A 26,290-nucleotide genomic window follows, 5' to 3' on the forward strand; every position below is an offset into this window, starting at 1 on the left:
GATGTGAGCGGTTTTTCTTCCGTCTCACTCATCTCCAGGGACAGGCAACTTAAAACAAAAATGAAGCAAAACAAAAGAGGAAACTTAGAATGGCTACCCATCCTCTCGCCCTGCCCTCAGGGGCGAGCAGTTTACTTACCCTCAGTTGCTCCCCATGCGAGCCACCAAATGCGGCAGTCTGGCTGGGCACAATTCAGGAGCCACTTGTCAAAAGAAACTAACTTTATTTTTAGAACTACAAATGCCAAACAAAACAGCTCCTCAGGAAAAAAACCTCAGAGCCCAACTGCCACCACCGGCTTCCACAAGCCTCTCACCCACACAAGCCTCTCCACCTCCCACAATCCTCCTGCTCTTGAGGCCGATTGGCTGGGTTGTGTGGGCGAAGCCAAAGAAGTCCCCCAATGAGCAGCTCCGTGGAGGAGCCAATCAGCTAGATGTTGCTGGGGCCGCTGTGAGCCAATCATCAGCTGGCAGTCTGAAGGGCAGGGAAACAGCCCAATGAACATCACCGCAGAGGAGCCAATCAGCTAGATGTTGCTGGGGCCGCTGTGAGCCAATCATCAGCTGGCAGTCTGAAGGGCAGGGAAACAGCCCAATGAACATCACTGCAGAGGAGCCAATCAGCTAGATGTTGCTGGGGCCGCTGTGAACCAATCATCAGCCGGCAGCTGGAAGTTTGTTGGCAGCTGGAAGTTTGCTGGGGCCCCTTTGGCTGTGGCTCTCAACAGCTTGGCACTGATTCTTTCTGTTGCTGGCTTCATTCTGTTTTGCCACAGACAGGATCTTTCCATTTGGGAAGGAAGGTGCCAATGGGAATCATGGTTCAGAAGGAAGAAGCACACACTATCCACTTATTAAAACTCATGGCAGGACTTTGGTCATTTGTGGATCACATGTCCATCCCTGAGATCAGAAGTCAATACACTACGAACCACAGATCCAATCCAGCCTGCTGCCACTGTCTTCTTCTTCTTCTTCTTTTGACTGTAAAGAAAAAAAAAATTGTCATTTTAAAAATGATGAATATTTTGTAATACTTAAAAATTATATGAAATCAAGTTTCAGTTTTATTGGAACACAATATACTCATTTGTTGATTTATTGTCTATGACTTCTTTACCAGTAAAACAGAATAGTCAAGCAGTGGTAACAGAGACCATGTAGCCCACAAAGCCTAAAATATTTGCTATCTGCTCTTTATAGAAAAATTTTGTTGACCTTGCCCTAGACAAACCATGGTAAAAAGATAGGACACTACAATTGACCAGATCTAAGTTATGCACCACCCCTGTAGCTGGGAGATGTCTAGGTAAAGAAGAATAAGAATGCTTTATACTTGCTGGGCACTTTCTATGTATCAGACACTGCGGTAAGCACTGCATTTGTATTAGCTTATTTAATCTTTAAAAGAACCTAAGGGACAAGGACTGTTATCATTCCCATTCAATAACTGAAGAAACTAAGGTACAGAAAGGTTAGGAAATTGGCCAAAAGTTATGTAACTAACAAGTGGTATAGCTGAGATTTGAAACAGATCATCTGGTTCCAGAATTGATTTTTGACCCCTGTGGAGTCTGTGATGGCAAAATGAAATGGGATGAAGGGTGGAGTGTAGGATGTTTTCCCTGGGTAAAGCAGAGTACTGGGGAAAAGAAACACAACAGTCTCAGATCAACATGGGTTTGAAAATCTTGTACTTAACTTCTTAGAACTGTACATTTTTCATCCAAATGTGAAGTAGATAAGACCTGCCCTTTGGGGTAGTTGTAACTCTGTTGGCTAACATTCACTGAGCACTTATTCAAGTACTTTGCGTATGTTGTCTCACTGAGGAAACAAATATTAGAAAGGTTACATAGGTTTTCCAAAGTCACATGGTCAGACAGCATGATGTTTCTGATGAAAAGTCAACTCTGTCTGACCAAGTCTGTCTGACCTGAGTGTATGGGCACAGACCATAATACAGAACTGCCTCCCATACCAGAAGATGAAGGGAGATAATATATTAAGTAGACCTAGCAGAGAGCCTTTCACATTATAGGCACTCAGATAGGATTAGTTTTCTTTCCTGGCTTTTCAAATTCACATTTTAGAGGTTGTATATGAATTAGGAATCCTTGTGTACTCTAGAAGAGTCTTACTGCCTCTCTATCTTTTATGTAAAAATTAAAGCAAGCAAACAAATTCCTTTTAATCAGTCTTGGGTCAAAAAAGCAGAGCAAAAATAGCAAAGGCTCAGAAAAGGACAATGATCATTTTCAGCACACATGGAAGAAGAGCATGCCATGTAAAAAGAAATTCCAAACCTCGGGATCATTTCATTTGGAAAGGAAAGCTCACAGAGGCATGATGTTTACAGTATAATAGGCTGATGACAGGTATAGGAAAGTCTAATTAGATCCTGGTATTTACTTTCCCCAAAAAATATGAGAACCAGACTGTTTAACGCATTGTATAATAGCCGTGTCACCTTCCACTTTGGAACACTATCAAAGTGAGTTTACCCTCCCTTCCTACTGATGGTGGTGCCAAGCCACACCTCCAGTCCCGATCAGTACACAAGACACTACACTCTACACGTACTCTTCAGGATCTGGAGATTTCTAGCTACAAGGTGTTCTGGGGCAGAGCATTTTGGCCTCTTAGGTGTAGATGAAACTGAAGACTAATGAGGTGAAATGATTTGTCCGAATATGCATGATGAGCTCTAGCACATCTGCATTTAGCTTTTGCCTTGGGGTCAGAGGGACTAAGTCGGGGTCCTGGCTAGCTTAAATGAACTGAGAGTCAGTATCCCCATTTTTAACATGGTTGGAAGGTCAAATCCTGATTACAGAAATGCTTAGCAAATGGTAAATTATTGTTGCCCAATTCTCAGCTCAGTGCCTTTTCTTCTAAATCATCCTGCTGCTTAGAACAGGCTGTCATAGGAAAAGAGTGCAATACTGCACTGCTGGGAAAAAAAACTGAAAGACATAGCACCCCTCCTCCTTTACTTCCCTTCATCAACAATAAAGCACAAACTTCAAAAGAAGCAAACTTGAAAATGGTGAATGCTGGACTCGGAGACCTTTCCCGGGGTGGAACCCTGTGGTCAGATATTGGCGAGGGCAATCCTTGAACGACTTGGTTGACATCCAAGTCTGTTTTCAGTGGGGAATAAAGTTCATGTTTTGGAGGCAGTATCCTTGACTTTTTTATCCTGTTATTCAAATATTTCCTAATAATCCTCGGCATTTATACACTCAACAGACCTTGAAGGAAAAGGATGCAGGGCTCCAGTCTTTTTTCCTTCCTTTTGCTAATGAATAGATGTTTTCTTTCTGAATTCACTGGCCCTATCACCCTATTTTTTTTCACACTCAAAGAATCCTATGAGATAAAAGTACAGTTGCAAATTTGACTATGGTAAACTGTAAGCTACCAAATTTTGGGTTGAATCTTCAATATGAAAAACCTAAATAAAGAGATTGAAGTAACAGCATATACACACATACTGCATAAATTAGTTAGAATAAGGAATAAGTATGGGTGTTTCTGGTGCCACCTATTGGTCATACTATAAGATTGAACTGTAACAAAGATGTATTTCAATAGGTTGGCAGAATACTTACATAGGATGCTAGGGCTTGCTTGAACATCATCTTTAGTCATAGCTACTTGGAATTATAGGTCAATTTTGCTATGTGATTTCTATCTTGGTTTACTCAGTAATTAAATGCATAAAAAGGAATAAATAGTGAGATATAATCTCTTCAAGATTATGAACTTTAAGATTAATAAACCAATATTTAGATTCAAATAACTTTTTTGTCTCATGATTTAGAACTGCTGTTTTTGTCCTAAGGATGCCAGTTCACAGAGGCAGCTACTCCCAACTGCTGGGACAGTTGGTGAATACAACTCACAGTTATTCCCTTCTTTGGAGAATTGCCCTTGGCCAAGAGCTACCCTGTGCCATGTGTGTGACCTCTGCAGACAGTGACCGATGACCAACCAGTGGTCATTGGGATAACAAATACCAGCCCTTCTTACCTCAATATGGAACTAACTCTGTGGTGTAATTTGTGCTTATCACTCCCCATGGGATCAGGCTGAAGTTAGACATTAGCCGAGGTCTTCTATTATATCTCTCTCTTCCCTTCTTGAAAACATTTAGTTTTTCACTTTACCACAAATCCCTATCTCAGGCTCTTCTTCTAAGGTACCTGACCTAAGACAAGAACTGGAAATTATTATATGCATTATTCCATGGAAAAATGTACATTTGCAATTATCCCATGGTAAAAGAGTATCTCACGAGAGCAAAATATCCCTTTGAATTTTGTGAATGTGGTTTCTCCAACATGCTCAGAGGTGAACCCTGAACAAGGCAGCTCTTCTCCTTAGGTGGCAAAGCCTGGGTTGAGGGACAGGAGCTGTGATACTACACTATGGGATGATACTATGAAACATACCCTTGAAATGGCACTTTGCCTGAGTTTTCTGAGAAATTCGTCTAGTTTCAAAATAGTATATCCGTGCTGGCATAAGAGCTAGTGCTCCCAAGGGCAATGAAAAATAACCTGGAATTGGAGGACTTGAGGCTTTATGCATTGCTACATCTGCTGAAAGAACCAGGCCTTTTGGTTTGTGCTAAAGGAGAACCTTGGGGAAAGAAAATATCTGCCAGAGACAACTTTGGAAATCTCAAAAGAATGTTGGTTGATCCATGAATCCCAAAGAACCCCAAATAGAATAGATATAAATAGATCTTCACCAAGACATTATAATCAAATTCTCAAAAGTCAAAAATGAAGAATTTTAAAAGCAGCAAATCTTTTCAATACATGGTCTTGGAAAAACTAGATATCCACAGGGAACGAAATTGAACCTTTACCTCACACCACTTACAAAACCCAAATCATAATGGTATAAAGACTTAAGTATGAGACCTGAAACTATAGAACTACTAGGGAAAAGCTTCTTGACATTGATCTGGGCAATGAATTTTTGGATATGACCCCAAAAACACAAGCAACAAAAGCAAAAACAGACAAAAGAGACTGCTTCAAAATAAGAAGCTTCTGTATAGCAAAGAAAACAATCAACCCAATGAAAAGGCAACTTACAGAATGTGAGAAAATATTTGTAAATTATAAATCTGATAAGAGGTTATTATAAAAAATTATAAGGAACTCACACAACTTAAAATTAGGAAAACCTGGTTTTAAAAATGGACATAGAACCTAATAGATATTTTTCAAAAGAAGATATACAAATGATGAACAGGTATATGAAAAGGTGCTCAACACCACTAATGATCAAGGAAATGAAAATCAAAACAACAATGAAATATTACCTCAGACCTGTTAAAATAGTTATCATTAAAAAGACAAAATATAACAAATGTTGGCAAGGACATGCAGAAAAGGGAACCCTTGTACACCATTGATGGGGATTGTGGAAAATAGTCCATTATAGAAAGCAGTATATCATTCTTTGAAAAATTAAAAATAGAACTACCATGTGACCCAGCAATCCCACTATATGATATATAATCAAAGGAAATAAAATCAGTATGTTGAAGAGATATCTATATTCCCATGTTCACTGCAGCAGGTACTAAATCAAACCAAGTGTTCATTGATGACTAACGGATAAAGAAAATGTCACACACATGTGCAGAGAGAGAGAGAGAGAGAGAGAGAGAGAGAGGGAGAAAATGGAATATTATTCTGTTTTATATAAGAAAGGAAATCCTGTCATTTGTGACAATATGTATGAACCTGGAGGATATTCTGCTAAGTAAAAGAAGACAGGCACAGAAAGGCAAACACTATACAATCTCACTTATATTTGGAATAAAAAATAAGTTGGTTGCCAAGGAGGTAAGAGGTAGAGAAATCAGGAGATGCTATTCAAAGGGTAAAACTTTGTTATGTGGGATGAATAAAGTATGGAGATCTGATATATAGCATGGTGACCACAGCAAATACCATAGTTTATACTGAGAAATTTTTGATCTTAAATGTTTTCACCACATACATAAAAAAGATAACTATGTGACATAATAGGTATGTTAATTGACTTGACTGTGGCATTCATTTCACAGAATATACATGTATCAAAGCATCAGATTGTAAACCACAAATATATACAATTTTGTTACTTACATTGCAATAAAGCTGGTGTGGGGTAGGGGAGAAAGCTAACAGTATTTTCCAAGCCCAGTGGTAAGAACCCTCCAGTATTTAAAAAAAATTAAGTAAATAAACTTAAATAAATCTCTTCAATTCTCACAAAACCCCTAAGATGATAGAAAAATTTTTTGCCTTTGTTTTTATTGGAGAGAATTGCTATTGTGTAGCTTTATTCTAAGGACCAAACAGAATTCCTCATTTTCTGGTGAAAGATATTGTGCATCTTTCAACACACTTTCCTGGGGGTTCGATGTGTTCTTTGTGTTGTAAGTGCCAAGACTTCAGCATGATGTAGTGAATACTGAACTACAAAGTCAAAAGGCCTAGGTTCTAGCATACCCATGTCTAGCTAGCAGTATTTGTGTGGACAGTTAATGTTTCCTTTTCCTCTGTATCCTCATTTAATCTGCAAAATGAGGTGATGACCTTGACTCCTTGATCTCTAAGGTGTTTTGCAGTTTCAACATTCTTTAAGCCTCTACCACTTTGGCCTCGGGTAGATGCGGAAATTTAGACCTTATTAGCTTGCCCCTCTGGGGAAGGCTTCAAAGAGTCACAGAGGTAGAAATGAGAGTCATTCAACACAATGCTTTTTCTGAAAAACAATGTTTTGATAAGGAGAAAGGAGAAATGCCATGGCAGACATAAAGTGATTGGTCACTTTGCAGGGTGGGCAGGCCAAGCATTGCCTGTTCACTCTTATGAGTGAGTGATAATGTGTGGGAGTATTATAAGAACAGGAAAGGGTCTGTTTATACAGAGTAATCTATGACCTAACTTCCCATATGCAGTCTGAAGCCTTGGGTCTACCTGATGGCTCTTCGCTGTTTACCTAACCTGATTTTCACAGCAATCCTAGTTTCTGGAGAAAGGAAGTGCAGAGAAGACAGATGTGGTGGAAAGAGTCCTAGAGGCAGGGTAAGGACTACCAAGTTCTAAACCTATCTTTGATGAGTCATTCCCTCTCAATTCAGTCTCATCTTCTTTATTTGTTAAACAAGATTCTGTAGCAGATGATCTGAAAATTTCTTTCTAGGTCTGTAGTAGTCTAACAGATGTGATCAGCTGTTACTGTTTCTTTGCATGAAAACTGCTTTCTTAAAAAGGCATCTTCTTGTTTTAGAATACAACAGTATAGAATAGAAATGGAACAATTGATTTGCATTTTTTAAAATTTATTTTGGTACTGGGGATTGAACCCAGGGGCTCTTTACCACTGAGCTGTATCTCCATGTCCAGATCTCCAGTCATACAGTTATATGTATGTATGTATGTATGTATGTATGTATGTATATGTAAATAAATATGTGTGTGTGTGTGTAAGAGAGACAGAGAGAGAGAGAGAGAGAGAGAGAGAGAGAGAGAGAGAGAGAGAGAGAGAGAGAGAGAGAGAGAAAAGATCTGCAGAGGCTTGCCTTGAACTTGTGATCCTCCTGCCTCAGCCTCCCAGGCCACTGGGATTATAGGAGTACAATATCATACCCTGCCAGGTTTGGATTCTTTTTTTAAAATTTGCTTTAATTAGTTACACATGACAGTACAATGATCTTGACATATCATACATTTGAATCAGATGGGGTATAATTTCTCATTTTTCTGAGTGTACAGGTTGCAGAATCACATTGGTCATGCAGTAACATGTATACATATAGCAATAATAATGTCTATTCTGCTGTCCTTCCTTTCCCCCTTTCCCCTCCCCTCCTCTCCCATCACTTCTCTCTACCCAATCTAATGGGACACACTTCTTTTTTTTCCCCCTCACATCGTCATACATGTATTCTGTATAACGATGAGGGTCTCCTTCCATCTTCCGTGCAATTCCCCTTCTCCCTCCCTTTCCCTCCCACCTCTCTTGCTTGTGGGTCACCAGACTGAGCTCAGGTTTGGATTCTTAAAGGAAAAAGAAATAACAGAGGTAATAGAGGAAAAAATAAGGCAGGAAGACCTATAAGTCCATCAAATCCTTGAAGCTGAACAACAGAAGGCTACTGAAGGACAATCAGATAAAAATGCAGGTTTTTGGAAATTCCCAGGGTGCTATAAATGAGTCCTTAATGTCTACCCTTTGGGGGTGAGAAATTTTTGTTACCTAAGCAATGTATCCTACTAGACTCAATAAACAGTTGTTGATTGATTAACTTTACTATAATGACTAGGTAAGAAAACAGCTGATTATCAAAGGCTCCTTATAGTTCCAATATACCAGGATAAATTTTCCACCCAGAGGAGAGCTGTGGAGAGGAGAGACAATAAAGTTGTCTAAGATAGGGGTTAAACATCACACAGGTTGTACAGTTACACAGACCCGTGTCAGAACAGCAACTTGCCATTTACTGAGAAACCTCAAGAAAGTTTCTTAATTTCTCACACATTGTTGTCTGATATGTAAAACAGAAGAATTATAGTACTGCCACACAGGTTTGCTCATTTAACAAATATTTACCAAGCACCTACTAGGTTTATACTAGAGACATACTAGTGTATAAGATAGTCAATACCCTGACTTCATGGACTTTACCTTGCAGTTAAGAGAGAGAAAATAAACAAGCAATTAAATACCTCGGACAGTGGTATACATCAATAAGCACTGTGAAAGAAATAAAACAGGGCTGAGGAGTGACCAACAGAAAGTAAGAATGAGACATGAGTGTTCAGGGAAGATCTCTCAGAGGAAATCACATTTGTCAGGAAGGAACAAACATGAGAAGACCCAGGAGAGGCAGTCTAGGCAGAGGGGCTAGCAACAATACTATGATAGGAACTAGCGTGGCACATTTTAGGAAGAGAAGGAAGGTCAAGGTGGCCAGAGTGTGGTGAACAAGGCAGAGAATATGACTGAAGAGAAAAGGAGATGGGGCCAGGTCTCACAGGTCTTTGTAGGCCTGATGCATTGGAGCAGCTTTTAAAAGATTCCTTTTTTGTGTAGAGAATACATCCTTGGTGAGCCAGGGTAAAAGTAGGGGGCAATTCAGGAGCCAGTTATCAAGTGAGAGTTGATGAGGGTTATATGTTCATGACAGTGGGGATGAAGAGAAGTAATTCAGATTTAAAATAAATTCTGGAGGTAATGTGGATTAAATGAAATAATGTATGTAAAGTACTTAGTATTTGGTGCTTGATAGAGGCACTTAAATACTTAAGTTTTGGGTATAGATAATATGATCTGATATAGTAGGTGCAGGTTAGCAGACTGGTTCAACTCATTATTTGTGTGCTACTTGGGTAGTTGAAATTGGAGCCTCGGTTCCCCATTCATCAGGTGAGGAGTGGATGAGATGAATTCTGTGGTAGCTTCCAAGCACTAACATTATATGAATCTTTTTAAAGGGATATATCAGTTAGATCTGATCAAAGATACGGAGTCACTATGAATGAGATAGAATAAAGAATTTACCATAAGGATTAGACCTTTCAGAACTGTGAAAACCAGTAAAACACTCTAATGCAAGGTATTACCTCTGTCTGGTGTTGTACTTGAAGTCATACAGATCAGGCAGGCCTGCAGTCAAGGAAGAAAACTAGGTATGAATTTTGGGGAATCAAGAAAACCCATAGATAAAAACCACCTCTAACCTTGACTGAGCAGGTGACTTGCAAAAGCTAGAGCTCTTAGTGACAGAACTATTCATTCATCTGGCCAGGACTTGAAGAATATGAAAGATATCTTCAGGAGTTAGAGGAGCTACAGGTCTGAGTGCTGCCCATGCCAACAGGGGAGCCAGAAGATCCAAGAAAATGTTTGTGACTCCATGGTGTGCTGGCATCTGCCACTAACTTTCAGAGCATGAAAATTCTGTTTCTCTATTACCTCCCACTCTTGTGACAATTTCTCTTGTGGTCAACCCTAGTTAGGAACCACATAGGGAAGGGAATTCTGAGAAAGATAGTCCCAGTCTTGCTACATTGACACAGTACAAATACCCTGATTCTGCTCCTTGTAGGTTGGCTTTCACACACACAATTCTTTTAGCTTAAGTTCCAGATGAAATTCAACATTTAAATCATGCTTCCAGTTCACACAATACAACTGTGGCTCACAGCTGAAAAAATGCTATCTCTATCCCCAGGAGAAGACATAACATCTTTGGATGGTATTCATTCTTTTTTTATTATTATTATTCCAAGCAAAATCACTCTCTCCTTTGATAACTTAATTCTGTTCTGGTTACATGTTGCTGAAAAACCAATTTATACTTAAAGACATCAAATAATAATAATCATGGATTGTGTGTGGCAGGAATCTGGAAAGGGTACGGCAAGGATGGTTCTATGCTCCAGGATGTATGTGCAGTGATGATTGAAAAAACAGGGACAGCTGGAGCCAAAGCACCTACTTTCAAGATGGCTTCTTTACTTCTGGAACTGTCTTGGGCTGTCTGAAAAACTAGTTCATCTTGGGAACATTATATAGGGAGTCTGCAGGTGACCTCTCCTGCATAGTGTCTTAGAGAAGTTGGGCTACTTAAAAGAATGCTCATATCTCCAAATTAAGTTTTCCAGGAGACAAGTAGAAACTGAATGGCCTTTTATGATATACCTTTAAAGTCACTTAGTGTCATTTGGTTCTGTTGTTTTCTATTGGTTGGAGAATTCATAGCTCTTCCAGATTCTAGAAGAGGGAACACAAACTCTGCCTTTCAATGGGAGGAATGTCACAGAATTTGAGGCCATGTTTTGAAAACTACCTCCTTGTCTAGTCTAATTCATGTTTTCATATTATGTAGTTGGTTCACTCTTTGATCATTATGTAGCATCCTTTTTATTCCTGTTCATTTCTCACCAGAAAATCACATGATGAAAGTGTTGCCTCTTAGAGATTATTTCATATGCCTTCTTCCCATTGCTTCCCTGAGTCTCTGGAAAACTTACATACATGCCCCTCAAAGATAAGTTCATGTTCCATTTTTTCCTACAAACTTACCAAGAAGTAATTCACTGACTTACAATTCCTTGGCTTGAGATCTATCTCATGGCATATCTGATTCTCAATGGCCTCAGATGACAATGAGATGAGTGGTTGATTAGCCAATAAACCGTGATAAGAGATTATCTTCCGTTGATTCACAAAGTAGAGAAACTCATTTGCCTCTGAATCAAAGGGCGATTTTAGCCAAAAATATCGTTCTACTGAAAAGTGTTTAAGAATAGGCATTGTAAATTTTAAAAAATACATAAAGAAGAAGATAAATGATTGGCAAAACATGACTTCAGAAGAAAGCTGAAAGCTGTGAACCAGGCTTTAACTTATGATCTAATTGGATTGGATGTGTTTTGGTGGTTGCCTATACCCAGCCCATAATGAAGGCTCTATTCTGAAAAAGCAGATCACTTATTACTTACACTATTCATTTATTTATTCAACAAATAACTACTAAGTGCCTTCAATGGTCCGGTTCTATTCTGATCAGGAGCACAATGGAGAACAGGACAAAGCCTCTGACCTCAAAGGTAATGAAAGAGACAAAGAATAAACAAGAACCTTATAATGTAGAACCTTATGTACACTAGGGGGAGAATGGGACAAGAAAAAGTACTTGCCTTAAAGAAACTTGTTTCACTTTTGGTCTCATATTCATCTTCCCCAGTGTTACTAAAAGCTTCTTGAAGGCAGAAACCATCTTTTATAAGTCTGCATACCTGCAGTGACACATCTGTAACAATCCATCTCTAGACATCAGCTAATGGCTTGTCAAATACTGAAACAAAATGAGGTAGTGGAGGTAGAAAGTGTGTCTACATTAATTTTTGCCTCCCACAGAGGTCTTGGTTTCTCATCTGTGTGTTAAACCATTACTACCTTCTTATGCTTGCTGAATATATGGGTAGGAGGAACTACTGGGCTTTGATTCCTTGACATCAAGAGCTCAGTGGTGATGATGCTTCCCTCCTGACTAGTAGTACAATGGACTAAGAGACTTTGACTCTGCCAGTTAATAATTGTTACTTAGCCTTTTGGGATGTTTGATTCCTCAACTTGGAGCCAGATCAGTGTTCCCTTCCACCTTCTTCAGTAGACATGGTTTTGTTTTATAACTAGTTTGGGTGCAGGGGAAGACGAAGCATCCAGACTATTTATAAACTGATAGGATGTGGCTTGGTATTTCCCTATGATTCTGTTGTTTTCAGTAAATTCACAATACTTACAAGGTTTTAGTCCCAGCAAAATTTTCCCTCAAAAACCAACAGGGTAATAATAAACTACTTTCTTGCATTTTCTATCAAGACAACTCTTTTTGAGTTCTAAATGTTCTGCCTAGATTCAAAGAAGCTGGTTTCTTCATGAGTAGTTGAAATAAGACTTTTCTTGGAAGCCACTGAATATGGATTAGTTGGATTGTTTCACAGGAAATAAAAAGCAGGCTCTGGGGTGACCACTTCAACACTTAATTGGGTTAGCAAAGAACTGCAAATGAGAGGTTTCCTTTAGGAGGGAAAGGATGTTTACAGCTCCCACCCCCTTAGGTGATGGATTTTAACCTAAACTCTAGTCTTTAAATGCAGCCTTTAATTTAGGAACCATTACAAGAATCTATTAGAGCAGAAAATGTCAGGTTGAAAAATTAACACATCACAGGAGTTAATTAGAACCCGGCCCCTCATTAGATTCAAATAGAGAGCCCTCCAACTGGCCAACAGCCGCTGAAGTCATGTTTGTGGCAGCTCCAAACTGGCTGCATCTTTACCACTCCTGGCTGGACCAAGGAAACTGCCCAGCACTAGGGCCAGAGCCACTAGGGGCCCAGGCCAGGGCTTTAGGTTAACTGAAGGTTCCATTCACACGTCACTATCTTTTCCTCTCAGAAATGCTGTGCATGTCACTGTAACAAAGACAAACATGCCATGCCTGTCACCAGGGGCAGTTGCGGACTGAGTAAACCACTCCATGAGAGGGGGGGGGGGGCTGAAGGGGCTCCAGGCTATTCAGACTTAGCTCTAAGTTGTGGTCTTTGTTTTCTTTCCACATTCAGACTGAAATGTGATTCCCCTGGCTTTCTTTTTTGGAAAATACCTAGAAAGAAAAGCTGTTGACAGGAAAAGCTTCTGACAGGGAAGGGGCTTCTTCAAGTGTTCTCATAGGAGACAGTTGCTTCAAACATGCTGAGGCAGGGATGCCAGGCCTAGAAGGAGGTCAGGATTGCAAAAGGGTCATCTTTACCTGTGGATTAGGCTAGGTGTTAAGCAGTTTCCTCTATGAGAGCAGTAACACACACACACAAACACACACACACACACACACACACACACACACACACAGTTTAGGGCCAGGTCCATATGCATCTGAGCCTTCTCCACTACTTACTATGTGATCTTGGGTAAATTGCTTTACTTCTCAAAATATATCTTCTGAGGTTGTGAGAAATAAATGAAATGAATGTAAGTCATGGAACACAGCATTTGGCTCAGAGTCAGGGTTCTACATGAGTTCTCTTTTACTTTTATTGAGTTGGTAATAGTATTCTTTCACCCAACACACATGATGTCCTCTCTGTGTGCCCTGTGTGAGGAGCAGGTCCTCCTCTTGACTGCAGAGAGTTCATTCCTTCACAAACCATACATTTGTGCCTTTAGCAGGGAGCATGCCTCCCTCCTCTTCCTGCTCTAGGAGAAGAGCCAATTTCACACTAACTGCTTTGTTCAATGGCTCAGAATTCTGCAGGTCAGCCCAGTTGAGTAGCCTCCAAACTCAGCTACCTCCACCTGTGATTTACCCACAATTCTCTATCTGTACATTTATCACACTGAGTTACTGATGTTTGTTTATTGTTTGTCTCCTGTGTGATCCTAGAGGATGGGGATCAGGTATTCATTTAATCTCTTCACCTAATATGTTCATCTCTGTAGCCCAAATGATTAATAGATAGTTTGCTCTGTTCATCTGGTTATCTATTCTTCTGTGTAGGCTAAAGGTCTCATGTGTTACTCAGCATAAGTGCTTCAAGCCAAAGATTCACCCCTACTGCTGAGTACATTGATATCCACATGGGGACTTTTTCTGGGGAAATAACGTTGATTTCCATCCTTGAAGGGCCTCAATTGGGCCATGATCTGATTGGTCCTGTCATTTTCTCTTACTTTGGTTCTAGCCTCAGTTTGCTAATCTCCTTAAGGGGCTGATATACAGCCTCCTTCACAGAGAGGTTATGACCATGACCACAGACCTGCGAATTAATTCTAGGCACAGAGCCAAACACCAAATGAAGTTGATTACATTCTTGCCCTCAGCCAAGTTGAGTTGGTAATATAAGAAAACTAAAAATATACGACAAAATATGAGCACTACATTAATGGTATATTCTTCCAATTTATACCTACTCCCTGCTACGTGCCAGAGAATCAGCTGAAATGGGAGGGTATAAAAAGCCCCAGGAAAACAGTGGCAAGTGTTGAACAAAAAGGTCTCAGGAAGAGGGTAGAAATCCCTCTACCCATATCCTCAGACCTGGGCTGCCAGAGATGTCTTTAACACGTCTGGAAAGCAGGAGGTTGTCCTATAACTGACCTTGTCTAGTGGTCCCAGAAGAAAACAAAACCCAAAACCCAACAATAACCAAGTTATTCAGCATTTACTATGTGCCATTTACTATGTGCCAGACATTGTGCAAAATGACTTACAGGCGTTATCTCAGTTAACTCTCACAACAACTGTGTGAGGTAGACATGAACTTCCCTCAGAAGTTGGCCAGATGTTAGTTCGAGGCTTGGAGAGGCACAGTTGCTCCACCACAGTCAGGCAACAAGTAAACGGTTTAGCAATCCACCTGCTGGGAGTTTCACTGGCTAACGGTAAAGCAGAGAGAGGGTGGAGCACACAAAGCCCCTGAGGTTGAGAATGCAAAAGGAAAGTTAAATGGGTACCCAGGTCGCAAGATCTCGAGATCCCCAGAACCACGCAGAAGCAGGATAAGAAAGAAAGGAGCGCAGGTTGAAGGGAAGTAGGGCCAGGAGGCTGGGGAAGGGAGAGTCCTGGTGCTTGTGCTTCTTCTTGCCCCCAGCACACAGGTCAAGCCTCCCCCCTCCCGCCCTCTCACCATCCCAACCTTATTTAGAAACCGTGTCCCCAAGACAGGAAGGGCGGCGGGCCGAGCAGCACGGAGCGTCCCGGTCTCATTTCCTTTTGAATCCCCCTGTGGAATTTCATTTCATACGGTGAGGAAATCGGAGCGCGAGACCGTCGGCTGGGCGGCTGGTCTGCTGCTCCGGGACGCCTCCCCCGTTCGCGGCCGAAGCAGGTTGGGCCGAGTCTGGGGCGGGAAAAGGGGGGCCCAGCTCCAATCACTGCGAGTTGGGAGTGAAAATAGCTGCGAACTCGCGTTGTACCAAGCACCGTGCTACGCGTTTTACGCGTCATCGCTAATCCTCCCAACTCACTTTAAGGACGAGGAACCTGACGCCGAGAGGTTGGACAATTTGTTCAAGGTCACACAGCCTAGATTTAAAGCCACAATCTGTGCAAATCCAAATCCTGTGTTCTTTGTGCACGTTTTTATGCTCGACGGGGAGGTGGCCAAGGGTCAAGGTGACAGCTGGAAGGAGGGCACGAAAGGGGGCATCGAGGCGACCTCACTGCTCACCTGGGACAGAGGGAGCGGCTTGGCTGGGCCAGAGCTACTAGGTTCCGTAGCCGCCTGGCCCCAACACGCCTCCGGGTGGGAGGAAAACGAGAGCCGGGAAGCTGGCGGGGCGGGGCGGGGCGGTCCGGGGAGCGAGGGAGAATCGGAGAAGGGGGGCTGCGGGCTGAGGCCTGACCCTTCCAGTGGGAGAGCCACCCCGCCCAACCCCGCCCCTCTCTGCCTGGGGCGCCACCCCATTGGAGAGACTCTCTGTCCGTCTCGCCTCGCCACCGCCCAGAGAATCTCCAGGGCTGCGAAGGGTTGGGGTTGTGAGAGCGGCGCGGCGCAGAGTGCTGGCGGGCTTCGCTGAGACGCCGAGCAGACTTCGCGGTAGCCAGGTTATGGGCTAGCTGCCTGTAGCCATGACCCTCGCAGTCTGTCCCTCGATCTCAGCCTCGGGCGTCTGATACCCCACACCGACGCGCGCAGCTGCCTAAGAGGCGGCTACTGCCCCCTCATCGCCCTTGGCGCCTTATCACACTCTCTTCCCCAAGAGCTGGGAGCAGCGCGGGCAGCCGGCGCCCCCGTGCAAACTGGGGGTGTCTGCTGGAGCAGCCCCCGCCGCCGCCACTGCTGCCCCGGGCTCTGGCCATGGCCTGGCGGGGCGCAGGGCCGAGCGTCCCGGGGGCACCCGGAGGTGTCGGGCTCAGTCTGGGGCTACTGCTGCAGTTGCTCCTACTGCTGGGGCGGGCATGGAGTTTCGGGGACGAGGAGGAGCGGCGTTGCGACCCCATCCGCATCGCCATGTGCCAGAACCTCGGCTACAACGTGACCAAGATGCCCAACCTGGTGGGGCACGAGCTGCAGACGGACGCCGAGCTCCAGCTGACAACTTTCACGCCGCTGATTCAGTACGGCTGCTCCAGCCAGCTGCAGGTGGGCGTCCCTAACCCCCACCCCTGGCGTGACCCTTTGGGCAGAGATGCCCCAAACTCCCTCGGTGGAGCTCATGCTAAATCGAGACCCCTGTTCCCTTTCTATCCTGAGGGTTACAAAACTCCTGGAAAAGTGATTTCCAACCCCACCACCACTTTTCTGTCCCTACTTAGGGACTGGAAGCCAAAACGTTGTGTAAGTCATTTGGCCTGAGAAAGAACCCACTTTTACACCCCGCCCTTCCGTTTTTCTCCCCTGCCCACCCATGTCTGGCCAAGCCCCTAACCCCAGTGGAGCTGAGGGTTATCTTTGCCAAGGATTCCAGCCACTGCTCGGTGGGCGAGTCCTAGGCAGAGGAGCCAAATGGAGTTTAGACTTGGAAGGAGAGATAAGAAGACAGGAACTTCTCCTCCCCTGTCCCTCACAGACCTTCTTTCCTCCTTATTTTGGGGAATGAGTTATATTAAATAAAATACTACGGCCCGTTTGCTGCGGAATGACCCCTCCTTGCGTCGTCCCTCTGGTTTTAGAGGTCATACAGGAAGGAGTTAGTTGGGTTGACTTGAGTTCTTTCTCATCCTCAGGGTTGAAGTAAGATTTAGTGTTTGAAAGGAGAGATGAAGTTCCAGAAGTTAGTTTGTAGATTGGAAGATTTTTTTTTTTGCAGTCATTAAAATTTTTTAAACTTACGTAATGTGTAATGACAGAAATTGTCTTAGAATAATAAGTGAAGAAAGAATATGCATATGTAGGGTAATTGTAATCTTGCAACAACCAATTCATTATGGGGAAAGACTGAAAGGAAAATTTAAAAACTTAACATTCATTGGTTTTTGGTTGAGAAGACTGAGTGATTTTTAGAAATTTAGAAAAGAAAGCAGTTGAGGGGGAAAAAAAATAGAGATTAGTTGTCCAGGCTAAAAGCTTCAGAAATCTATGGTTCTGGCTGCAACTTCTGAGAGATAAGAAACAGACATACAGCTTACTTACTAGCTGCATGTTTTTACATAGGTCATTTTAAAAGTTGGATTGTGGTTTTGGAAAGATAGATGGGATTAGACCTGTTGCTGGTGGAATATCCCTTTGGAAATTTCAGAACTTTAAAACTAGGTTATAAAAGCTTAAGAAATGATCCTCTAGCTCTCAGTTTGGAAACAGCACATATCCTGACATCAGTGGCAATTTTGTTGGAGAAACAGCTTTTGCAGGGATATATATTTTTAATTACATGTATCCTGGGGAAGCAGCCAAGCTGTTTTGAAGGACAGGCCAGGATCCCTTTACATGCTGGAAAATAGTTACTTGTAACTCTAGACTTCATAGACAACATCTGTAAGGAGCCAAGGAGACTGTTTATCAATGCTGGAGGAATTGAGGACAGCAACTGGACTCTCCCCTGCTGGTATTGCAGTTTCAGGGACTTAACATTTACATTTTCCTATTGTGCTTTATTACTATTCATTGAGGAAACCCTAGCCAAACAAATCCCCAGTGACCAGAGACCTCAATCTGTATCTTATCCTTGGGTCTAATAGAGGAAAAGAGAATATTAACAAGATATGTGTGTGTATAAATATATTTACATTACATTTATTTTTTTCTTTAATATTTTTGTTGTTGTTGCAGATGGACACAATACCTTTACTTTATTTTTATGTGGTGCTGAGGATCGAACCCCAGTGTCTCACGCGTGCCCGGCAGGCGCTTTACCACTGAGCTATAACCCCAGCCCACATTATTTTTATTTTTGAGGTGTTGAAGAAATGAGGACAAAAAGTGAGCACCCCATCACTTAAATAAATGAATTATTTTATTAGACTCTTCAACTTTTTCAAATAGTAGCTAAAAAGGAGAGGGAGATTGAAAACCAGTTTTTAAAAGTTTATTTTCTTAAGGGTTATGATGTGAAAAGGGATTATATAATTCTTAAGACCCTTCTTATTTATGTATTTATTTATTTAATGTTCCTCTGGACAGGACTACTAGAGCCAAACTAAGTGTATAAAAGTGATGGATTATTAGGCACCCTTGTTTGAGGGCAGAGTAAACAGACTCATAGTAGGCTGGTTTAAAAGTAGATATATGTACATTGCCTGGAAGCATTCACTCAACTTTGTACAAGCATTTGGCCAAACTTCCAAGTCATTGTTTTCTTTGTTCATTTCGTTACTTTTCCAGTTCTTCCTTTGTTCGGTTTATGTGCCAATGTGCACAGAGAAGATCAACATCCCCATCGGCCCATGTGGTGGTATGTGTCTTTCCGTCAAGAGACGCTGTGAACCGGTCCTGAAGGAATTTGGATTTGCCTGGCCAGAGAGCCTAAATTGCAGCAAATTCCCACCACAGAACGACCACAATCACATGTGCATGGAAGGGCCAGGTGACGAAGAGGTGCCCTTACCTCACAAAACCCCTGTACAGCCTGGGGAGGAGTGTCACTCCGTGGGAACCAATTCAGATCAGTATATCTGGGTGAAAAGGAGCCTGAACTGCGTTCTTAAGTGTGGCTACGATGCTGGTTTATACAGCCGCTCAGCCAAGGAGTTCACTGATACCTGGATGGCGGTGTGGGCCAGCCTGTGCTTCATCTCCACTGCCTTCACCGTGCTGACCTTTCTGATTGATTCTTCCAGGTTTTCTTACCCTGAGCGCCCCATCATATTTCTCAGTATGTGCTATAATATTTATAGCATTGCTTATATTGTCAGGCTGACTGTAGGCCGGGAAAGGATATCCTGCGATTTTGAAGAGGCAGCAGAACCCGTTCTTATCCAAGAAGGACTTAAGAACACAGGATGTGCAATAATTTTCTTGCTGATGTACTTTTTTGGAATGGCCAGCTCCATTTGGTGGGTTATTCTGACACTCACTTGGTTTTTGGCAGCAGGACTCAAATGGGGTCATGAAGCCATTGAAATGCACAGCTCTTATTTCCACATTGCAGCCTGGGCCATCCCAGCAGTGAAGACTATTGTTATCTTGATTATGAGATTGGTGGATGCCGATGAACTGACTGGCCTGTGCTATGTTGGGAATCAAAACCTTGATGCCCTCACTGGCTTTGTGGTGGCCCCTCTCTTCACTTATTTGGTGATTGGAACTTTGTTCATTGCTGCAGGTTTGGTGGCCTTATTCAAAATTCGGTCAAATCTTCAAAAGGATGGGACAAAGACAGACAAATTGGAAAGACTGATGGTCAAGATTGGGGTCTTCTCAGTACTGTATACCGTTCCTGCAACCTGTGTGATTGCCTGTTATTTCTATGAAATCTCTAATTGGGCAATCTTTCGGTATTCTGCAGATGACTCCAATATGGCTGTTGAAATGTTGAAAATTTTTATGTCTTTGCTTGTGGGCATCACTTCAGGCATGTGGATCTGGTCTGCCAAAACGCTTCACACGTGGCAGAAGTGTTCCAACAGATTGGTGAATTCTGGGAAGGTAAAGAGAGAGAAGAGAGGGAATGGTTGGGTGAAGCCTGGGAAAGGCAATGAAACTGTGGTGTAAGGCTTAGCCAGCCTCCACACTTTCTTCATCTTGAAGTGGGGTTGTCAGCATTTCTGTGGAAGTGCAACTAAAAGTTTTATGTGGTGAATCTCAGTTTGAACAAACTAGCAACACTTAAGAGATCCCCATCAACCCACCACCCCTCACCCCCACCCCAGCATCATAAAAAGCAGTGATCTTGCTGCAGACTTTGAAATTATCCAAAATGGAAAAGCCAGTTAGAGGCTTGCAAAGCTGTGAAAAATCAAGATGTTGATCACTTTAGCAGGTTGCAGCTTGGAGCATGGAGGTCCTGCCTAGATCCAAAAAGTCCAGGGTGATGCTGTTTTTCTCTACTGGGTGGGATTTGAGTGTGAGTTGGTAACTTGCAGGGAGAAAGATTAATTTTTAAATCCTTTTAAATTCTAAATACTAACTAGGTCTTTCAGATAGCAAAGTGATCTATAAACACTGGAAATGCTGGGTTCAGAGAAGTGTTACAAGAGTTTTATAGTTTGGCTGATCTAACATAAACATCTGTGGTGCACTGTCTTCTGTTTAGAACTTTGTAGATTGCACTCCCAAGAGGTGGTGTCAAAATCTTCCAGTGCCTTTGTCATAAAACAGAATTGTTTGAACAAACAAAAGTACTGTACTAACACACACAGGTATCCAGTGGATTTTTCTTCTCTTCCTCTCTTTAAATTTCAACATCTCTGTTCTAGGCTGCTGCTGTTTTCTTCATTTTATACTAATGACCCCCCAAAAGTTATTTTTATAGGAATATTTGCACTGCAGCATGCCTAATGAGGAGAAAAGGAAGGGTGATTCACGTTCTGACAATCACTTAATTCAGAGGAAAAATGAGATTTACTAAGTTGACTTACCTTGGCAACCCCAGAGACCTCTTGCATTGAGCAATGGGGACTTAATATATTTTACTTTGTGTGATTGCATCTGTGCAGACGCCAGTCTGGAAGAGCTAAAATGTTAAATTTCTTGGCAACTTTGCATTCACACAGATTAACTGTGTAATTTGTGTGTGTCAATTACAATTAAAAGCGCATTCTTGGACCATGACATAGTATACTCAACTGACTTTTAAAACTATGGTCAACTGCATTCTTAGAATGATAGTGCCTTTTTTCCTTGGCGTAGGAATGTTATCAGAGTCTGGTCTACTTACCACCATGGAGACTTATTCAGTTTTGTAAAGGGAACTAAGGACAGCTAATCCAACTACTTGGTGCATAATTGTTCCTTAGTAATTGGCAAAGGCTCCTTATAAGATTTCATTGGAGGCAGTGTGGCCTGGAGTATTTATATGGTGCTTAATGAATCCCCAGAATGCCAGCCAGGAGCTGGATTGGTTAGCAGGGAATAAAGTGTAGACCATATGAAATGAACTGCAAACCCTAACAGCACAGGTCTTAATTGCCTTTTGCAGAGGTATCCAGAGCTTTTAAAATTTATGCTTTACGTTTCTCACAAGGGGGCACCCCCTAGCAACCTATCAAAAATCCCAGTTCTTTTAAAATTGTTAACTGGCCTTTCTCTTAACTCGCCTTAGGCCTTCTAATCACCAGATCTCTGGGACAATTTGTTGTCAGTGTCACAGGTTGTTCTTCTTATAACTCATACATGGCATTTTGCTTCAGCAACTGCTTTGCAATGACTCATTTATTAATCCATGCCTTTTTAAAAAATAGGAGGAAAGGTCATTTTTCTTTTTCTATTGCACTCTAAGTTCAGAAACATTTATAGGGACTCAAATTCCAAATAGGTAATCGAACTCTGAAAATAAGCATGGCTTTTTTGTTTGAGCTTTATACCAATGGTTTGATGTTTCCCTTCCTTCTTTGTTTTTGTGTATAATTGAGCAGTCTGAGATCCAGATGCGCATAAAGTGCATTATGTGTTTGTAAGAGAAAATCTTGAGACTTTTTAGATAGAAACTTTGTGGGCCTGGGTGGCCCCTGCTGCTTCATGTGATCTGAGTACCTAGGTTGGACTTCGGGTTAGAGCTATAGGAGCATGAGAACTGATCCCGGGAAGGGCCAGTTGCCTGATTGCATTGCCTAATGTAAATTGTGAACTCCGCGCTGCTTGCAGATAGTTCCCATAGCTGTCCAGGGCCCTGGAGCATGCACCCAGGGGCAGAGCCTGCCCTTACTCACGCTCCGCTCTGGTGTCTAGGGAGTTGTGCAGACATTCTGGCCCAGGAAAAAGAAGGACCATGCAGTGGGGGAACTGGCCTTAGTGTTAGAGTAGAGGGGTTTGTTATGTAGTATTCTTTGTAACACTTCAGTGATTTTTGTGACCAAGACAGAACCTAGCAGAGGGATGGGCAATATTGGTCAATGATTAAATAATAATCCTAACAATAAAAGGGCACTTAAGTGAACCTGTACTACTGAGTTCTGGAATAGTGTTCTGACAACGTTTTGCAGTTTCACTGTCTATTCCACAAATCTCTTGCCTTCTCAGGAGAAGGCACATTTGATCAGAAGTAGCCATAGGTGCAGACTGGATTAGTAGTGTTGGCAATGCAACAGGGTTATAGGCCTTTCCTTTCACATTCCAGACAATGGAGTGTTTACAGTTTCAGGAAAGGAACTCTGTGACTGAGGAGTCAATTACCAACAAACTTCAAGTGACTCCGTTGCCTCTTAAATTGATATTTGTTTAAAAAATAAAAGTCAATTATCAGCACATTTATTGAGTGCCAACTGTGTGTAAAGCCCTGTGTTAGGCGCTTGGGGATGTCCTGGGAGATAGGCTGTGTTTGTCTAAGGGATGTAGTAGGGTGGGGATGCACTTGGGTCTGCTAAGCTTTGCTATTGGTTTTTTGAAGGACTTGGGGCCTCTGGAATTCACATCTGTTTTACTGTTTCCTTCCCACAAACCTCTTCTTGGGTCCCTCTACCTTTAACATATCTCTAATCCGTTCCCAAGATTCCTTCCAAATCAATTACAGGGGTTTTGACAAAAAGCATCAACTTTGCTTCATGACAATTTCCATAGAAATCCCCAAGGAAGACTCAGAATAGGCTGTAAGGAAACAAGCTCCTGCACTAATATAATTTTGGGGGTAGGCAAGTCAGAGCTCTGGGTGCTCCCTGGGATTTGTGTAGAAATATTTGAAGACGGTGTCTTGCTAGAGGAAAAGTTAGATTTATTTTTCTTTCTCTGAAATTTAGTATAATAGGTATGCTTGTAGCTTTCTACAAAAATCCCTCAGTCTCCAGAGATTAAACAGGGCCAAGGGCACCTCTGTCCAACCTCATCTCTGGCAGACTCCTTTCTTTGGCTTATACAGGCTATACCTCAGGGCAGAGGAACATGGAGTAGGGTAGAACTGGCCAGAACCATCCGGTTGAACTACTTGGTTGATTCAGATCCTTTTTCCTTAATGGAGACCCATTTCCTGTTCACTGAGACTGCTTCTGAACTGGCAGCTTGCTTAGGGGCCTGAAACCTGAGAAGGGGTGATACTTTTCATTTCCTTAACACGCTTTCTGACTTTCCTTTCCCTGGTCATTTCTTCACCTGCACTTCTGCATTAGATGCTGAATTGTGATTCTATTCAACAACCCCAGCTGTATGTCTCTGGACCCCTTCGGCCTCCTGGTTATAAAATTAAGTTCTTTTTGTGATAGAACCAGGCTGGAACCTGACGACACAAAGATGAACTCAACACACTCACCCTGAAGGGACAGGCTCAGTTTAAAAGGATTTTGCCAGGAAGGTGCAATCTTTGGCAGCAGTTAGGAAAGGGAGCCACATAGGGCTGGAGATGTGGCTCAGTGGTAGAATGCACAAAGTGAAGCATAAGACCCCAGGATTGATCCCCAGTGTTGGGGGAAAAAAAGAAAAGGAGCCAGAGCACAGGTTTTGGAAGGAGCCTTTTAAAATCTTTCTACATCCTGAATTTCATTCTGTGATGGAAGGCACTGGACAGAGTTGCTATTCCAGCCTATCATATAAGTCTGACAGTTCTCCATGTTCCTTTATTGTACTTGAGTTCAGAGTCCCTGTCTAGGTTTGCATCATATCTGGCAAAGGACTTGGGTTATCATTTTTCCTCCATGGCTAGGTCACAGATCTTGGAAACTACTAGGAGAGCATTTTGCTCTTACCTGGAAACAGATCCTAGAAGCTTAAATAATGGATTTTTGTTTCACTGTAGCCTGGATAGAGGTTTTCTGTTGCTGCCTCTTGCCATACATATGTGCAGTAATAGCATGCTTGACAGTACCAGGAGGGAAGTGAGCCACAGATGCCCCTCACATGCCTCTTCCCTGGCTAGCCTAGTTGCCTTGATAGTTGCTTGTTTCTGCTTTACCTGTTTCCTTTATTTGCATCAGCAAATTCCTAGTATTCATCCAGGCAATTTATAGAGGGCCTTTTGGGGGTCCTGTATGAGCCATATCCTCAAAGCTTTTGTACCTCCTTGATCTCGGATTAATATTCAGTCCATGACCACTGTCATACCCCATAAGGCTTCTGAAAAGGGTGAAAGCAGCTCTGTCCCACAAAGGTTTGTTCCATCTTCCCTCCCAGGTGGTGAAAAGTTTCCAAATCCTGTTAATAGGCTTAGACTCTGACTTGGCTGTGTTTTGGGAGGGGTAAGCTGCTTTCTAGAGCTCTCCCAGTGAGGCATGTCGGTGGTTCTGAATTTCTTCTACCTCACAGGGTGTTGTGAGGCTTTAGAAGGTCTAAGCATGAAGACCCTTTGAGTTCTTCATAAGAAAGACGTTAACTGCTATACTCAACCTGCGTTGTGCAGCAGTCAAGCTAGTTGGTCTGGGGCCTTTTCTTGGATCCTTATGCCACCCTACAGCTCCAGAAACCTGGAGGCCAACCTGGGGGATTTTCAGATGTTCCATATAGAGGTACCTATATATGTAACTCCTTCTACACTTTCCCTGAAAGAATTGCTGAATTTCAAAGGAAATGGACCCTGCTTTTAAGGATGTACAAAAGTATGTCTGCATTGATGTCTGTACTGTAAATTTCTAATTTATCACTGTACAAAAAAAACTTTGCTATTTAATTTTTGTATTAAAGGAAAATAAAGTTTTGTTTATTAAGTGGTGTGTGATTTGGCATGTTACTGAAGTGTGTTGTGGCCCCTGGGAAGCACACATACTCAGCAATGAGAAATAGAGGATCCCATTTGCAGGACAGATTGAGAAATGCTTTCCGAGAGTCTCTTTGTTTCTTTTTTTGCTAGTGCTATTTTTCCCCTCTGGGATTTCTCCTGGGTCAGCAAACCCCCACAATCCAAGGTCAACAGAATTTTATCACCACCGTGGTCATCAGTAGCACTCAAGTGGATCACATGATGCTCTGGATGTAACCGTAGCTCTCAAGTTGTTTTCCCAATGACACCTTTCTTGGCATTTTGGGAGGTGGCCACCTTTACCTTCACAGTTCCACTGACTTAATTTGGTGGTCAGGAAAGTTTTCTTATCACCACTGCGGCTTCAATCTTCCAGAAAAGGGAAGTCTCTCCCCAACCCTATTTAAATTTCTTTTAACTTTGAATTTTTACCATTTTTTTTTTCTGGCACACAATTGTTCTGTTTTGTGTAATAGACATGCATAAGTTACATCAGTTCGTCAAGAAAATGTCTTCCTTAGCTAATTTTATAAGTTGGGTGGTCTATGTCCCTATATCCAGAAAAGTCATCAGACAAAACACAATCAAAGCAATTATCAGGAGGTTGTCATAGGATCCAATAATATTGTGGACCACACAGAGAGGGAAGGAGGGCCACTGCCATTGGAGATATCTACTGATGTCCCAAATGAGATCAGCTCTCTTGGTTGGCTTTTAAATTGCTTCCCACCCTTCAGCTCTACTTGAATACCATTCGTCTTAGGTGAGTAAAAGCCCAGTGAACAAGGATTTGCAATACTACTCTCCTTATCTATTGTACTTTTATCTCAAACCCTAACTGAAGGGAGGCATGTAATTTAAATTTTCTTCCCTATAAGACAGACTGTGTTTCTCGTTCCATTACCTACTCATTAAGTAGTTATGAAGTTAAGGAAAAGTCAACACAATCTGGAATGAATTCATAATAATCCCTTGCACTTGTAGAAACACTTTCCCAATAGAAA

The 26,290-nt window shown here is 42.2% G+C and overlaps 1 protein-coding gene and 1 long non-coding RNA gene across 2 annotated transcripts; one reads left to right on the forward strand and one right to left on the reverse strand.

Moving 5' to 3' along the window:
* Positions 1-249: 249 nt before the first annotated feature.
* LOC308640959 lies at positions 250-11,877 on the reverse strand. Its single transcript, XR_014020392.1, has 3 exons — positions 11,727-11,877; positions 9,645-9,687; positions 250-987 (listed from the first exon to the last, which is right to left on the reverse strand). It is a non-coding gene; the product is annotated as an uncharacterized lncRNA (long non-coding RNA).
* A 4,160-nt stretch (positions 11,878-16,037) lies between these two features.
* FZD4 (frizzled class receptor 4) lies at positions 16,038-25,254 on the forward strand. Its single transcript, XM_081279004.1, has 2 exons — positions 16,038-16,675; positions 18,854-25,254. Exons 1-2 carry the CDS (start codon positions 16,391-16,393, stop codon positions 20,180-20,182), a joined length of 1,614 nt encoding a protein of 537 aa, XP_081135130.1. The 5' UTR covers positions 16,038-16,390; the 3' UTR covers positions 20,183-25,254.
* Positions 25,255-26,290: the final 1,036 nt, after the last annotated feature.

This window comes from Spermophilus citellus (assembly GCF_964194105.1).
Source record: "Spermophilus citellus genome assembly, chromosome: 2".
In the NCBI taxonomy this organism is placed as follows: domain Eukaryota; kingdom Metazoa; phylum Chordata; class Mammalia; order Rodentia; family Sciuridae; genus Spermophilus; species Spermophilus citellus.